The sequence below is a fragment of the Nerophis lumbriciformis genome, linkage group LG20 (assembly GCF_033978685.3).
Source record: "Nerophis lumbriciformis linkage group LG20, RoL_Nlum_v2.1, whole genome shotgun sequence".
NCBI lineage: Eukaryota > Metazoa > Chordata > Actinopteri > Syngnathiformes > Syngnathidae > Nerophis > Nerophis lumbriciformis.
The window spans coordinates 17,935,870-17,954,293 of record NC_084567.2 but is presented as its reverse complement, the minus strand read 5'-3'; the positions used below and the strand labels follow the sequence as shown (position 1 = coordinate 17,954,293).

Below are 18,424 nucleotides of genomic sequence, written 5' to 3'. Positions count from 1 at the left end.
TAAATCAATATTTTGTGGCAAAGTGTCACTCAGACACATTGACAGTAAAATGTCACGCTCATTTCCTGTTTGTTGTCTTTTTTTCTCTTTCCGCAGATGGCCTACGTGGGCTACCTGATGTTGTTCAACTACATTGTCCTGGTCAAGATGGACCTGTGGCCCTCCACTCAGGAGTGGATCGTCATCGCGTACATCTTCACCAACGGCATTGAGAAGATGAGAGAGGTACGACGGGGCCGAGCACTGCTGGCGTGCACACGAGGATGTTCTTTTTTGCCCACTGAAATGGTGACACACTTGTCACCATGGGGGGTGCGCAGGCTTAAATGGTAACTGCTCGGGGTTTTTTTCGAATTTTGTCTCTCATTTACAATCCTTTTGTAAGAAGAACAGGTGTTTTTTTTTTTATTATTGTTTTATGTATTCTAACTCGTAAAATATGGCAAGTAGGAGGTGGCTAACAATGCAGCTAATTGGAGTACATTATTGCACCCATTAAGTCCTCTAAAAAATCTTTCAAAAACCGCCAACAATTTACATGGACCTGAATATTAACCGAGTATTAGCTATATTGCTATTATAAGCGCTAACGCAGACAAAATACTTTTAGCCGTGCCATGATCACAAAGGGCTAACTAGCTTTTGCTGCTATATTGACATACTGAGCTGCTGCAATGCCTCTGAGTTGGTGAAAGTTCATTCTTGCTTATAAATCATGCCTCTCACCTGGATAGGAGAAGGTAAACCGAGAAGTCGGTCAACTTTGACATCCAACTTATATCCGAAAATAACGAGAATGGCACGAAAAATGCTCGTTTGCAACCACTTTTTTAAAACTCAGAGTGGTTATTTATTAATTCTTCATCCAAAATGGAAGATATAAACATCCCAGTGAGAGCAGACATTGTTCAGAAAGTGAGGTAACACTGTAGTATGGGGAACATATTCACCATTAATTAGTTGTTTATTAAAGTAACAAAGACTTAATTTAGAGTTATTTTGACACTAGGGGAACATATAAGGGTTAGGGTTAGGGTTACTAATAAGCAATAATTCTGAGGTTATTGAGGGAAGACTCTTAGTTAATGACTTACTGGTTGTATAATAAGGCCATGCAGAATAAGGCATTAATAAGTACTTAATAATGACTAATTAAGAGTCAATATGTTACTAATTTGCATGTTAATAAGCCACTAATTAATGGTGCCTATGTGTTCCCCATACTAAAGTGTAACCGCAAGTGATTGTTTTATTACGTTGATAGTTTGCACTTCTTGTTTAGCACTTGGCAATACTGCTACATGATGCTTAGTGTTTCACCAAGACTGGATCTGTTCAGCACACCGCTTCTAAAACTTGTAGATCATCCTCCTTATATTCAGGTTCAAAAATGTACGTTTCTGAAAGATAATTTGTCCCAAAGTAGTCGTCGTTGTCTCTCATGAAGTCTCATTGTCTGTTTAAAATGAGCAAAATACGTCAATTTAACATGTTATTTTGAATGTGACGGATACTACATAACATATTTTCTATAAAAACGTTGATGGAGGTTTTCTAATGTTTTCAGAGCGCTTTATCGGTGGAATAAAGCGATTCCTGTTACCCGCATTGTTGGCTGACTTTTGCTAGTGTTTATTTACGATTTAGAATGCATAAAAGAAGAACAAAATTTGTTCTTGTCTCACAAAAAGATTATGAAGGACAGACAAAATGCCCAAAAAAAAGTGCAGTTCCCCTTTACCATCGTATCTACTACTATGTATCATGGTAAATAGTAGAAACAAGAGAACAGTGGGGTCAGAGGGCAATCGAGGACAGGTGTCAAAATACAAAAAGCAGAGTACAGAGGAAATCGAACAATGTGGGCAACAATGCGAGGCCATCCTGCCTCAGCTTGTGGTAATGTTTGTGTTGTCGCCGTGTGAAACGCTCTCATCATTGTGTCACATCAAGCTCCGTTGAACTCAAAAGGTGAACTCACACTGCCCTCTAAAGGCAGTCCAGCAGTAATGCAACCACATCCACTTGTTCTTTACATTAGGTACACCTGCACCATCCCAATACAACACAATCCTATAATTGGATTGCAGTGGTGTACAACTTACATGTGTTTTCTAATATTAAATAAGGCACCTTGTTTGAAAGTGCAAGTTCAGGACTCAAACAGATTTTGAAATAAAATGGGAAATAATCAATCCCAGGGTCAAACTATCCCCGTTGTGTTTTTATTTCAGGAGAGAACACACAAAAGCAAATACAAATAATAACAGAATAAATGAACAAATTAAAAAGACGGTTTGACAAAAGAATAGATTGTCTTTGAATCTCAGTAAAACTAAAATAATGTTATTTGGTAACCGTAGGAGGGAAAGTCAAACACGAATAGACGGATTAGATATTGAAAGAGTAAAGAAACCACATTTTGGGTGTAATATCAGATGATAAAATGAACTGTAAATGTCATATAAAAATATACATGATAAAGGGGCAAGTACGGTAATATTTCAATAGTGAATTAAACAAAATATGTTCCTGATTTAAATACTTCATATTCTTTACTGCTCACTAGTGTTACCATATGTGAGTGATTGTGCAGAAATGTGGGCAAATAACTACAAAAGTCATTTACTAACCATCTTACAAATACGATCAGTTAGAATAATGCATAATGTTGCATATTGAGAACATATACAAACGCTTTATTTAATATTGAAATTTAATGATTTGGTGAATTTGCAAACAGCTAAAATTATGTGCAAAGCAAATTATAACCTGCTACCCAAGAATGTGCAACGATTATTCTCAACAAAAGAGGAGAAACATCTCACTGAAAACATTTGGATGCACGTATAACACTTAAAACTTTTAGCATATTAGTATGTGGAGTTAAATTATGCAATGGAAACAATGTACTAGGGTTGTACGGTATAGTATACCGGTATTGGTATAGTACCGCGATACTAATGAATCATATTCGGTACTATACTGCCTCTGAAAAGTACCGGTCCCGCACCCCCCCGCACCTCCGTCGTTACGTTCAGTCATTGCTGGTTTACGAGCAGAGGAGCATGTTTGGCAGCGCACAATCACAGAGTACTTACAAGCGGACACAGTGTGTAGACAGAAAAGGGAGAACGGACGCATTTTGGCTCAAAAACTAAAGATAAAGGTGAAGTTATAACACTGAAACGCCCTCAGGAAGAGGTGCTTTAAGACATCATGGTTAGCTAGTTAGCGGCTATCGTCCATCCGCCGTCGCCAGTGTTGTAGGTACTTCTAAATCTCTAATCCTCGCCTCCATGGTGACAAATAAAGTACGTTTCTTACAAGTATCATCCCTGCAGGACGAGGAATAGCTAAACATGCTACACTACACAACGAAGCTCACCGGCGTCAAAATGTAAACAAACGCCACTGGTGGATCTACACCTGACATCCACTGTAATGATACCAAGTACAATAGCGTATCTAGTCGATGCTACTATGATTATGTGGATATTTTTTATCTTCTTTCGTTGTTTTTTTTAATTTATATTATGTTTATAAACTCAGGAAATATGTCCCTGAACACATGAGGACTTTGAATATGACCAATGTATGATCCTGTAACTACTTGGTATCGGATTGATACCCAAATTTGTGGGATCATCCAAAACTAATATAAAGTATCCAAACAACAGAAGAATAAATTATTATGACATTTTAACAGAAGTGTAGATAGAACATGTTAAAACAGAAAATAAGCAAATATTAACAGTAAATGAACAAGTAGATTAATAATACATTTTCTAACACTCGTCCTTAATAATTATGACAAAATAATAGAATGGAAAATGACACAATATGTTACTGCATATGTCAGCAGACTAATTAGGAAGTAGCCTTTGTTTGCTTACTTACTACTAAAAGACAAGTTGTCTAGTATGTTCACTATTTTATTTAAGGACTTAACTGCAAAAAGAAACATATGTTTAATGTACCCTAAGATTTTTTGTTAAAATAAGGCCATTAATCAAATTTTTTTGTGGTCCCCTTTATTTAGAAAAGTACCGAAAAGTATTTGTATTTAGTGTATTACATTCTGTAACTAGTGTTTGGATCCCACTGTACGTAATATCTGAAGAGCATGGAAAAAAGCATTTCCCTGTGGTGTACTCTGCATGTGACGAATAAAACTTGAAACTTGAAACTTGAAAGTACCGAAAAGAATCGAAATAATTTTAGTACCAATACCGGTACCAAAATATTGGTATCGTTACAACACCACTGATCAGTGAATGTGATAGTCACATGATTTAAACTGTCATAAACAGTTTGCCACGAAAATACAGGATGTATTGTCTTGTAAGTTCACTATTTTATTCAAGGACAAAATTGCAATAAGAAACAATTTAATGTACCCTAAGATTTTTTGTTAAAATAAAGCCAATAATGCAATTTTTTGTGGTCCCCTTTATTTAGAAAAGTACCGAAAAGTATCAAAATACTTTTGGTACCGGTACCAAAATATTGGTATCGGGACAACAGTACAATGTACTAAGATGATCCAGTTTTAAAAAAAGTGTAAAGTTGTTGCAAAACGTTTTTGAAAAATTAAAAATTATCTTATGTATCTGATTATGTGAATTACAACTTATTTAACTATTTATGAAGAACTTTATTATTTCTTATTTATTTATGATTAAATGCGGCACGCCACTCTTTGGACTTTATTTAGTGCGAGCTGTCACTTGTGAGCCGAAAGCAGCCTTTGTCCAAAAGGATTGTCAAAATCAGTTATATCGTGTGTGTTTTTTTCCTCTTAAAGTGACACACGTCGATGCATGAGTGGACAGAGTATTAATCCTTGTGTTACATAAAGCATCCATGTTTCATTTGACCCATCACTAATTCCTACTTGTACTTTTTAGTCCTCTGGGGTAGGGTTCTCTACTTTTTCCACCCCAGAGACGGAGTGGAGACCCTCGATTTATATATTTTGTTTTAAAATGTTTTTTTTTTATGAAAACTGTTCTAAAAGTACCCTGTTATCGTGCAATAGTATGTTTGAATAATACAGTATAGTCCGGCTAATATGTGGCGGGTAACTAGTGTGCTATTTGCTAGCTGTAATCTAGGGGCGCTAATCACTTGGTGGCAGCTAGCGTGCTAATTGCCAGCTGGCAGTGAGTGCTGCTAATCGCTCGGTGGCAAGAAAAGCGCAAATCGCTAGTTATCTTAATATAAGTTTTCATGTTCATATTCACTGCAACTACACTACAGTGTGTTGGATCAATGTATATATATATATATATATATATATATATATATATATATATATATATATATATAGGCTCCAGCACCCCCCACGACCCCAAAAGGGACAAGCGGATGGATGGATATATATATATATATATATATATATATATATATATATATATATATATATATATATACAGGGTGATTAAAAAACAATACGTCAAAAGTATAACTCGATATTTCAAAAGTGAAGACAATATGCACCGTGTTGATTGCTGCTGTTAGTCGCCATTTTGAAGGTAAATAAACACGTGGTCTACCGACAATTGAACGTTGCCGAAAGGATTACATTACCACAACGGTGAAATTGTAACACAATAAAACTTGGATAACTCCTGTATCAAATGACCATCGATTCAGTCTAATACAATGCTTAGGAACTGAACCACCCTGTGTATATATGTATGTATATATATATATATATGTATATATATATATATATATATATATATATATATATATATATATATATATATATATATATATATATATATATATATATATATATATATGTATATATTTGTGGAAAAATTGTACGGGGAATATAAAGAAGAAGAAAAAAAAAATATATATATATATATATATATATATATAGTGGAAAAATTGCACAGGGAATATAAATAATGTAATAAAATAATGTAAAAAAAAAAAAGAGTTTTTTTTTGTTTTTCATAGCAAAAAAAATATTTTTTTACTTGTTTTGCTTAAATCCCCCAAAAAATCAATTAAAAACATGTACTGCAGCTCTTTAACATTTACTTTATGGACGATAACTCATTCATTGTTTTAAAAAAACCTTTAAAGATATTTAAAGTTGTGGAAAAATCGCTAAAGGAATATATAAAAAAAAAAATATATAAATATATATATATATATATATATATATATATATATATATATATATATATATATATATATATATATATATATATATATATATATGTATATATATATATACAGTATACCGTATTTTCCGCACCATAAGGCGCCCTGGGTTATAAGCCGTGCCTTCAATGAACGGCATATTTCAAAACTTTGTCCACCTATAAGCCGCCCCGTGTTATAAGCCGCATCTAACTGCGCTAAAGGAATGTCAAAAAAACAGTCAGATAGGTCAGTCAAACTTTAATAATATATTAAAAACCAGCGTGATGTGGGCGCGCATCGAGTCGTATATCAACATGGACGGAGCTGCGTGAAAAAAGCCACCCGGCCTCTTCGCGTAAACTTGCCTTAACCACTCGCTCATCTTTTCTTCATCCATCCAACCTTTCGAGTTAGCTTTTATGATGACGCCGGCTGGACAGGTCTCTTTTGGCAAGGTCTTCCTTTTGAATATCACCATGGGTGGAAGTTTCTGGCCATTAGCATGGCAAGCTAGAACCACAGTGAAGGATGACTTCTCATTCCCTGTGGTGCGAATATTCACCGTACGTGCTCCCGTTGTATCCACAGTGCGGTTCACAGGAATATCAAAAGTCAGTGGAACCTCGTCCATGTTGATAATGTTCTCTGGCCGGATCTTTTTTTCAGCTATCTTGTTTTTACAATATGCACGGAAAGTAGCCAGCTTTTCTTGAAAGTCTTTAGGCAGTTGCTGTGAAATAGTAGTCCGTGTGCGGATGGAGAGATTGCGTCTTGGAAACCTGTCGCTTAGTAGGAGCCATTTTGTGGTCTTTACAGATGTAAACACACAAAGGAAATGAAACGTAATATCCGCGCGCTTCTTCTTCTTCTACGCGGGCGGGTGGTTGCTTACAGTAGAAGAAGAAGCGCTTCCTGTTCTATGGGGGCGGGTGCTTACCTTGGCGGTTGCTTGCGTAGAAGAAGAAGCACTTCCTCTTCTACGGGGAAAAAAGATGGCGGCTGTTTACCGTAGTTGCGAGACCGAAACTTTATGAAAATGAATCTTAATATTAATCCATATATAAAGCGCACCGGGTTATAAGCCGCACTGTCAGCTTTTGAGTAAATTTGTGGTTTTTAGGTGCGGCTAATAGTGCGGAAAATACGGTATGTGAAAATTACACAGGGAATATAAATGATTTAATAAAATGTATAAAAATATATATTTGTTGTTTTTCATACCAAAAAAAATACTTTTTTACTTGTTTTGCTGAAATCCCCAAACATTTTAATTACAAAATGTACTGCAGCTCTCTAACATTTACTTTATTGACGATAACTCATGTTATACAATTCATTGTCTAAAAAAAAAACCCTGACATAATTTGACCAATTATGTATTCACATTGTTTAAATAAAAATGAAAACATGATATGATTTCTTTTTTTTTCAGGACGGAAATTGATGCAGAGATATGAGCAAAATAATGTCAATACAAAATAATTGTATTCACTCTAAACTCCCTGAAACTTTTTCGTCCTAGCGCGACTTACCTGGTAATTATTTCCCAGTTTATCGTTGAGAAGAATTTGAAATAAAAGTATAAAAATTGAACACTCGGAGTAAAACAACCCAAGTTATGGCCAAAAATAGAGCGACAATTTACTTGAAAGGATGGAGAAAGTCTTGTGGAGGTGTACCTAATGTTGTGGCCTCTCCAAATCCAATTCCAGTCTTGGGGTAACAGATTGACCTGTCGTTTTTCTCACCATATCCTCTTCAGATGTCCTGTTCTGTTCTAATTCCTCTCCAACGCTCCCTCTAGATCCTTATGTCAGAGCCGGGAAAGTTGTTACAGAAGGTCAAGGTGTGGCTTCAGGAGTATTGGAACATCACAGACCTCATGGCCATCCTCATATTTTCTGTCGGCATGGTTCTGCGTCTCCAGGAGCCTCCGCTCATGAGCTATGGACGGGTCATCTATTGCGTCAACATCATCTACTGGTACATCCGGCTGCTCGACATCTTTGGTGTCAACAAGTACCTGGGGCCCTATGTCATGATGATTGGCAAGATGGTGAGATGTGGCTGGAGCACGGTCTTCTTCTTTACAGTAAACGGTTCTCGCAGGCTCACCGGGACTAGTTTTTTGGTTTGCGCAGCGTGTTCGAGGTTCCTGGAACACACTTTTCCAATTAGAGGTTGACCAAAGCTGCAAGTGTGGGATGTTTGCTTGTCTTTTAAGGTGATTACCGCGCCCACAAGCTCTCTCTGATCACAGAATGGGTAATTAGAGGTTGAGATTCGTAGGTGAGGACTTTGTCAGCTGATTGGTATGCTCTCTGTCATGCTGTGGCCAGGAAAGCTTCAGTGAAGCAGCTCAGAGGACACCGATACAACAGATGCACAAATGCAAATGAGGTGCTTGATGAAGCCATAATTAACCTGACACGCCAGATGGGTTTTTAGAAACCAGAGAGTAAGATTGCTTTTTGAAAAAGGCAGACCCCAGGAAGCATTGTGCTCGTCATGTCTGTCATGGTCCAGTCCGATTAACGAGTAGAAGAGTAAACTTCATGTTTACTTTGACACCGAGCGAGTGTTTGCGATGATTAAAAGAGGGCATCCTTTCTGATTAAATGTTGTCCTTGCTCCTCGTTTTCTAAGGACGACTTTGTCCTTAACATATGAATCCAAAATCTTATTATACACTCTTAACTTCCTGAAGGACTTTTTCGTTCTTGAATTAGCGTACTTTCCGGACCGTACAGCGCGGTATATAAGCCGCACCCACTACTAAATCGCAAATACATATGTTGTGAAATAAGTTATTTACAAAGAAAGATTATGTAAATGTACCTCAATTTTTTCCAATCATTGTCTGTAACACGACAGTAAAATGGCTGATCAAACAAAACAGAAGTCATCTCCAGGGCCCACTACCTGCGGAAGCTAGCTCTCCAATGAGCTAAACAGACTCAGTAACTCCTTGGTGACGTTTAGGTGAATTTACTGAGGAATTTGTGAAACTGAAAAAATACAAAAAGAATGCCGTTGTAAGTTAATAATACTAACACAAACACTTGTAAAGGTGTTAGCATATGAGCTAATGCTAGCGACGCTAGCTTCATTACATTACACACGTACTAATATGCATGAAAACACTCCTACAGACATCACACATGGGACATTTTCGTTAGTAAGAATTGTAGTATTGTAAAACTTACAAACGTTGCTTGGAGTGATGAATGAAGAATCCATACGCTACACACGGCTAGAAGACTGAACTGCAAAAAAACCCAAAAAAACACTACAGGTAAATGGAATGACACTGCAGCACATGCAGTGAGCAATTCCGTCCGAAAGATGGCGCCATAGCACAAACAAAACAACTCATTGTTTTTGCTTGTTTTTTGCAGTACTGTATTTTTTGGACTATAAGTCACAGTTTTTTTCATAGTTTGGCTGGGCTCCAGTGCGACATATATATGCTTTTTTCCTTCTTCATTGTGCATTTTCGGCAGGTGCGACTTATACTCCGAATAATACGGTACATGTATATTTTTTGGTCAAAATAGAAAAAACTAATAACCCGTATTATTACCAGGCCTTTTAAAATGTGAAGGGCCACGTATGGCCCCTGGGCCTTGAGTTTGACACGTGTGGTTTAAGCCGTCCACACGCTGAGGACATAGTTTTGAAAATGTTCACTCTGGTCTTTGTTTTCAAAAAGTCAAGAGGCCAAAACACGTACAAAAGTATACGTATACGTATAGTATCTTTGTTCGTGTGGACATGGCCTCAGGCTGAATAGTGCTCTGGCGTCACGCGGCGTACGTCTTCTCTTCATTTGTTCACAGCTCTCCTTTCAGAGGGCTGAAGCATGACTCGCAGTTCTCTTCCAAAACGCTAGAGGGCAGTGTTTTCCTGAGTGAGCAACCGCAACTCTTGTTGACTCGCTGTTAGCTTCCTGTGTGTAGTCCTCGTAAACAATGGCGACGTGCTTCCGATACGTACCACTGTGTTGCAACAGGGGATGGGTACCATTCACCTTCAAACCGATACGGTAGCTCGTACCAATTTTCGGTTCTTTTGTGTGTGTTACTGAATATTCATTGTTTTTTTATAATATAATATTTATAATCTCATTTGTATGTTCAACTTTTAAACATGAGCTGATTGTAATAAGTACTGTCCAGTTGTTATATCTTGTTGTATTTATTATACGAATATCATTCCCAGGTATGACACAAAGTTGCAAATGCAGTTGCAAGTGTACAGCTACCGCATACTTGCCAACCCTCCCGGATTTTCCGGGAGACTCCCGAAATTCAGCGCCTCTCCCGAAAACCTCCCGGGACAAATTTTCTCCCGAAAGCCTCCCAAAATTCAGGCGGAGCTGGAGGCCACGCCCCCTCCAGCTCCATGCGGACCTGAGTGACGTGTTGACAGCCTGTTCACAACATTGCCGTAAACAGCAATGTTGTGACACTTTTGAACAGGACAATACTGCCATCTACTGTACATGCATATGTGACCCACCCATAATGTGTCACATTTTTGTGTTGATTTATTTATTTTATTTTGTGGTTTGAATTCGTTTTTGGAGCTGTCATTCCACATTCATCAGTATTCACATTGGTCAGTAGGGGGCAGTAGGGCGTTTCTTCCCAATTGAATACTATCACCTGCAGACGGAAGTGTCTTGTCATTCTGATGAAAGCGACCGGTCTGTGAACAATTGAAACGTCCTGTGTGCTTTTTCCTCCTGTACAACAGGTTAGTTTTGGTGAATCAACTCACTGAATAATATCCATGTGATCTTTATAAGTTTAAGTACACATTCTGATGGTGGAGCCTAACTCTAAAGTGTTTGTGAGTTGTAGTTTGTATTTGTGAATGAATCCAGTGCACAGCTGCAGTAATCAATACAAAAAGGCGATGTGAGTGCACAATGTTTATATAGGAACTTCTGATCCTAATTCAGACTCCCAAATTAGAGCTCCCATTTTCTTATTGATTTTATAACGTATATTTGTATAATGTGTGTGTTCTGAAATAGTGACAGAGAATAGAACAAGGATGGCCAATTCAACCCTTAACTCAACAATGAGTAGATGAGTGTTAAGTGTGTGTATATGTGTAAATAAATGAACGCTGAAATTCAAGTATTTATATATATATATATATATATATATATATATACATATATATATATATATATATATATATATATATAGCTAGAATTCACTGAAAGTCAAGTATTTCTTATATATATATATATATATATATCTTAACCAAGCTCCCCGCCCCACCTCCGACCACGCCCCCCACCTCCCGAAATCGGAGGTCTCAATGTTGGCAAGTATGAGCTAGCGGTGTGTTGGTCTGTTGCGCCCTACAAAGTGTTAATACTATAGGTATTGTTCTTACATCATCAAACTTTATTGCAGACTCCAACGTCCAAGTAGACATACAATCACATACAGTACATAAAACAAACAAACTACAGTATAAAAGGCATTATCACATAATATTAAAAACAGTGCTTGTGCATGTTTAGAAAAAGGCATCTAATAAATAAATAAAATAAAAATTATATATATATATATATATATATATATATATATATATATATATATATATATATGTGTGTATATATATATATATATATATATATATATATATATATGTGTGTGTATATATATATATATATATATATATATATATATATGTGTGTATATATATATATATATATATATATATATACTTTCAAAATGCACCAGCTGTTTGATTGTAGCGTACATCTTAGTTGGAGTTTTCATTAACAAATGTGGAGATGTTGAAATCGTCATGTCAAGTTGCTAATGCTAATCAGTAGCATGTCAATGGCAAAGCCAATGGATATTAGCATCAAGATAGCGCATTTGTGGAAAAGTGGAGCTTTGCTTTACTTACATTGGGGTTTTTATGAGTCAATTTCTTTTTTTTGGCCTTAAAACTTGCCTCATTACCTCGAGGCAGTTTGGCCGAGTCGGCTCTCAGTGCTGATGATTTGTTCGGGAAGTGCGAAGAGTCGACGTCACGCGCAACCCAGGTACCGTAACATGAGTGAGTGAGTCGTCTAGCGGAATTCGATCGATGCCAAAAAAGTGACAGATTTGGCACCCAGCCCTCGTTGCAAAAATTCACGGTTCTATGGTTGTCATCACACTGTGCCATACGTTAAAATGAACTATCGGCTAAGATCCTCATGCTGGTTTTAAGGATCTACAGCAGAAAGGCTATTCAAAGATCCTTGATACGACAGGATGGTTTGTTTTTTTAGAGAACGAGTGCGTGTTGGACTGTTGTCATCCACTGGATATGGTCCTCAGGCTGTAGTTTTTGATGATGCTTGGTTCAAAAATGACTCTTATCTCTACTCGAGCGATTGTCTTCCTCCGCTAACTCCCCTCTTCACCCTTCTGTCAGATGATCGACATGATGTACTTTGTCATCATCATGTTGGTGGTGCTCATGAGCTTCGGGGTGGCCCGGCAGGCCATCCTCAACCCCAATGAAGATCCATCTTGGATGCTGGCAAGGAACATCTTCTTCATGCCTTACTGGATGATCTACGGAGAGGTCTTTGCGGACCAGATTGACCGTAAGTTCAGGGGACAACAGCCGTTGAAGTCAAATCGGAATTGTTGGAAATGTTTTGTTGGCGCACGGACAGTGGGCGCGATGCGTTATTCACAGGGAGTCGATATAGGCGCACCAGATTTGGCTACCAGCTCATTTCCACCACCTAATATACAAATGACACAACTACTAAAAATAACTGAATAACGTTTTGTAAAACAACATACATGTAGTACTTCAACTTAAGAGTTTATTTGGTTCTTTGACGCAGCGTTTAACTCGAAACACTTGTCTCTAAAATCTATAAAACCTATTCAAAATTGACGTATTTTCCGGACTACCGTATTTTTCGGACTATAAGTCGCAGTTTTTTTCATAGTTTGGCCGGGAGTGCGACTTATACTCAGGAGCGACTTATGTGTGAAATTATTAACACATTACCGTAAAATATAAAATAATATTATTTATCTCATTCACGTAAGAGACTAGACGTATAAGATTTCATGGGATTTAGCGATTAGGAGTGACAGATTGTTTGGTAAACGTATAGCATGTTCTATATGTTATAGTTATTTGAATGACTCTTACCATAATATGTTACGTTAACATACCAGGCACGTTCTCAGTTGGTTATTTATGCCTCATATAACGTACACTTATTCAGCCTGTTGTTCACTATTCTTTATTTATTTTAAATTGCCTTTCAAATGTCTATTCTTGGTGTTGGGTTTTATCAAATACATTTCCCCAAAAAATGCGACTTATACTCCAGTGCAACTTATATATGTTTTTTTTCCTTCTTTATTATGCATTTACGGCCGGTGCGATTTATACTCCGGAGCGACTTATACTCCGAAAAATACGGTATATAGAGCACACCGGTATATAAGCCGCAGCCGCTAAATTTGGGATACAAAAAACAGTTTTCCATATTTTAGCCGCACTGGACTATAAGCCGCAGATATATACATTGTGAAATTAGTTTTTACACAGAAATGTTTAGTAAATATTTATTTGCATACCTTAATTGTTTCCAAACTGTCTGTAACACGGCAGTAAAACGGCAGATCAGACAAAACAGAGGTCATCGTCATGGACCCACTAGCTGCGGAAGCTAGCTCTCCAGTCAGCTAAACCAAGGGTCCCCAAACTTTTTGACTCGGGGGCCGCATTGGGTTAAAATAATTTGGCTGGGGACCGGGCTGTATGTGTATATATATATATATATATATATACAGTGTATATATATATTAATATATGATTGGCAACACTAAATTGGCCCTAGTGTTTGAATGTGAGTGTGATTGTTGTCTGTCTATCTGTGTTGGCCTTGCGATGAGGTGGCGACTTGTCCAGGGTGTACGCCGCCTTCCGCCCGATTGAAGCTGAGATAGGCTGCAGAGCCCCCCGTGACCCCGAAGGGAGTAAGCGGTAGAAAATAGATGGATGGATGGATAATATATATTATTCCTCGCCCAATAATTGACTGAAAGAGCGCGCACTTGCCACGCGCTTACCAGACACTGCAATGCAAGCGCGATGATGTCACGTTATCGATGGGAAAAGGCATTTGTAGACAATATGATTTGCCTGTGTGGCTAGGAGACACAGAGAGTAACAAGCGGTAGAAAATGGATTAGAATGGAGAGATAAAAAAATAATAATTAAAAATTAGTATTTTTTTAAACTTGGGACTTCCCGAGGGCCGGATTTTGGGCGCTGGCGGGTCATAGTTTGGGGACCCCTGAGTTAAACAGACTCAATAATGAACTGACTGAGGAATTTGTGAAACTGAAACAAAAAAAAAAGAAAAAAGAATGTCATCGTAAGTTAATAATACTAACACAGACACTTGTGAACATATTAGCTTATGAGCTAACGGCGCTAACTTCATTACATTACGGTAGGACGTACAAATATGCATGAAAACACTCCTACAGACATCACATATGGGACGGTTTAGTAAGTAAAAATCGTTTTAGTTATATTGTAAAACTTACAAACGTTGCTCGGAGTGATGAAATAAGAATCCATATGAGTAGAAACGCTACGGCTAGAAGACTGAATGGCAAAAAAATAACACCATGGCTAAATGGAAGGACACTGCAGCAAATGCAGTGAGCTAATTCGTCCAAAAGATGGTGCCATAACACAAACAATAAAACACCCTCTCTGTGTTTTTGCTTGGTTTTTTTGTTGTTGTTTTTTTAAATTATTTTTATTAGAGCCTCAGCAAAGAAAAATCCATAAATTAGCTGCTCCAACTCGTAAACGACAGGCTTCAAAGAGTAGGAAAAATGTAGCGGCTAATCGTCCGGAATTTACGGCATTTTAAATTAATGTAATACATTTTTTTTTTTAAGCACAGTTTGAACATGTAACATGCCTTTTATAAAGACAAAACAAACTTTTAGAGTACAAATATTGTAAAGAATGTAGTGCGAACAATTGCAGTAGTTTTTTGAAGCAACGTAATAATAATGTACAGCGTTTCCCTTGGAGAGTGGATTTTGATCAAATCAGCATCTTCTCCATATTTTCATGGATCAATGTCCACCTTTTGGATATTATTTTAATATTCTTGGCTAGTGTTATCGACTAATTCTGATTCAGTATTGTGCAGGCTAGCAGTGATACCCTCTGTCATGTTTGAAACTTAAATGTTTCGTGCAACTTCAAGCATAACAATTAGCCGAGAGACAGCTCTTATGTCAAAACACTCTTAAGTGGAGGTACCACAATAGTCACATACAAAACCGCACAACACATCTCACAATCGCCCACTGTTCAAAAGGAGACCATACAACTGTTGCTTTAAAAAATACATATCATGGAAAGTATAAGTCTTAAAGTGGTGTGAAAAGAAGCCCACAATTTATAAAATCTCCAACATTCAATGCATGCAAATTACAAAACAACATTAAAAATTAAGCAGCAGTTTATCGATATAATGCTCAAAACTTATTATTTTTACCAGTGGTGTAAATAATAGGTAATTATTTCAACCATTGGGTTAAATAATAGGTACTTTTTTCTACCAGTGGTGTAAATAATAGGTAGTTATTTATATCAGTGGTGTAAATAATAGGTCATTATTCATACCAGTGGTGTAAATAATAGGTAATTATTTCTACCAGTGGTTTAAATAATAGGTAATTATTTCTACCAGTGGTGTAAATATTAGGTAATTATTCATACCAGTGGTGTAAATATTAGGTAATTATTTATACCAGTGGTGTAAATAATAGGTAATTATTCATACCAGTGGTGTAAATAATAGGTAATTATTATAGGGGACGGCGTGGCGCAGTGGAAGAATGGCCGTGCGCGACCCGAGGGTCCCTGGTTCAATCCCCACCTAGTACCAACCTCGTCATGTCCGTTGTGTCCTGAGCAAGACACTTCACCCTTGCTCCTGATGGGTGCTGGTTAGCGCCTTGCATGGCAGCTCCCTCCATCAGTGTGTGAATGTGTGTGTGAATGGGTAAATGTGGAAGTAGTGTCAAAGCGCTTTGAGTACCTTGAAGGTAGAAAAGCGCTATACAAGTACAACCCATTTATTTATCATTTATTATACCAGTGGTGTAAATAATAGGTAATTATTTATACCAGTGGGTTAAATAATAGGTAATTAATTCTACCAGTGGTATAAATAATAGGTAATTATTTCTACAAGTGGGTTAAATAATAGGTAATTAATTCTACCAGTGGTATAAATAATAAGTGTTTATTTATACCAGTGGTGTAAATAATAGGTAATTATTTCTACCAGTGGTGTAAATAATAGGTAATTATTTCTACCAGTGGTGTAAATATTAGGTAATTATTCATACCAGTGGTGTAAATATTAGGTAATTATTTATACCAGTGGTGTAAACAATAGGTAATTATTCATACCAGTGGTGTAAATAATAGGTAATTATTCATACCAATGGTGTAAATAATAGATAATTATTTATACCAGTGGTGTAAATAATAGGTAATTATTTATACCAGTGGTGTAAATAATAGGTAATTATTTCTACAAGTGGGTTAAATAATAGGTAATTAATTCTACCAGTGGTATAAATAATAGGTAATTATTTTTACAAGTGAGTTAAATAATAGGTAATTAATTCTACCAGTGGTATAGATAATAAGTGATTATTTCTACCAGTGGTGTAAATAATAGGTAATTATTTCTACCAGTGGTGTAAATAATAGGTCATTATTCATACCAGTGGTGTAAATAATAGGTAATTATTTATACCAGTGGTGTAAATAATGGCTAATTATTGATACCAGTGGTGTAAATAATAGGTCATTATTCATATCAGTGGTGTAAATAATAGGTAATTATTTCTACCTGTGGTGTAAATAATAGGTCATTGTTCATACCAGTGGTGTAAATAATGGCTAATTATTTATACCAGTGGTGTAAATAATAGGTCATTATTCATATCAGTGGTGTAAATAATAGGTAATTATTTATACCAGTGGTGTAAATAATAGGTAATTATTCCTAACAGTGGTGTAAATAATAGGTAATTATTTCTACCAGTGGTGTAAATAATAGGTAATAATTCATACCAGTGGTGTAAATAATAGGTAATTATTTCTACCAGTGGTGTAAATAATAGGTAATTATTCCTACCAGTGGGTTAGATAATAGGTCATTATTTCTACCAGTTTTGTAAATAATAGGTAATTATTTATACCAGTGGTGTACATAATAGGTAAACCGTGACAAATGGGGCCACATAAATCCTCTTCTCTTAGTATTTTCTTACATACACTGTAAAAACAACCAGTATATTTTACAGTGGAAAAACTGGCAATTTAGTCATCCAAATGTTACTGTAACATACAGTGTTTTTTTTTAAATGTATTTATTAAAAGATTTTTTTTTTTAATTGACCACTGTTTTTAAATGGAAAAAATGGCAGTTTAGCCACCAGAATTTTGCTGTAAAATACAATGTTTTTTAAAAATAATTTATTAAAAGATTTAAAAAAAAATGTACCACTGTTTTTTAAATGGGAAAAATAATGACAATTAAGCCACCAGAATTTTACTGTAAAATGTACTCTTGTTTTTACAACATATTACTGTACATGAAACAACACTACCACTGTTTGTTTGTTTTTATTCTAGCAACTGAGCTTCCAGTTTTTTACTGTAAAAATGTGATACCTTTTTTTTGAGATCTTGTGTGAGAGAAAGATTATGCAATGCAGTCTGCTGAAAATGACTGAAAGCGCCACTCTATAGCCAACTGACGCTGTGGTCATAGTTGGAATTGCCACACATTTTAAGATATATATTTAACATTACTGCCATCTGGCTGCTAAAGTGGATAGTGCACCCCCAAGTTGTCACATTTCTTGTGTCAGGTAAACCGTGACAAATGGGGACCATATGAATTATTTTCTTACTGTTAATATTTTTAAGTACACTGTAAACAAAAAAAACGGTAGATTTTGCAGTAAGGTACAGTGCAGAATTTTACTGTAAAATTGTGTTGTGTTTTTTTTTGTTGTTTTTTTACAATATATTAGGGTAAATAAAACCATTATACCACTGTTTTTTAACGGGAAAATATGTCAGTTAAGCCACCAGAATTGTACTGTAAAATGTACGGTGGTTTTTACAACATATTACTGTAAATGGAAAA

At 36.3% G+C, this 18,424-nt stretch overlaps 1 protein-coding gene across 4 annotated transcripts in view; it reads left to right on the top strand.

Moving 5' to 3' along the window:
* Window positions 1-18,424, top strand: part of trpm3 (transient receptor potential cation channel, subfamily M, member 3) — a 542,866-nt gene that overhangs the window by 503,742 nt on the left and 20,700 nt on the right. For all 4 annotated transcript variants that reach the window (XM_061980556.1, XM_061980560.1, XM_061980559.1 and 1 more), the window contains 3 exons: window positions 97-225; window positions 7,970-8,221; window positions 12,619-12,793. In XM_061980556.1, the coding sequence (XP_061836540.1) occupies window positions 97-225; window positions 7,970-8,221; window positions 12,619-12,793 (556 nt within the window). The remainder of the gene's footprint in view (window positions 1-96; window positions 226-7,969; window positions 8,222-12,618; window positions 12,794-18,424) is intronic.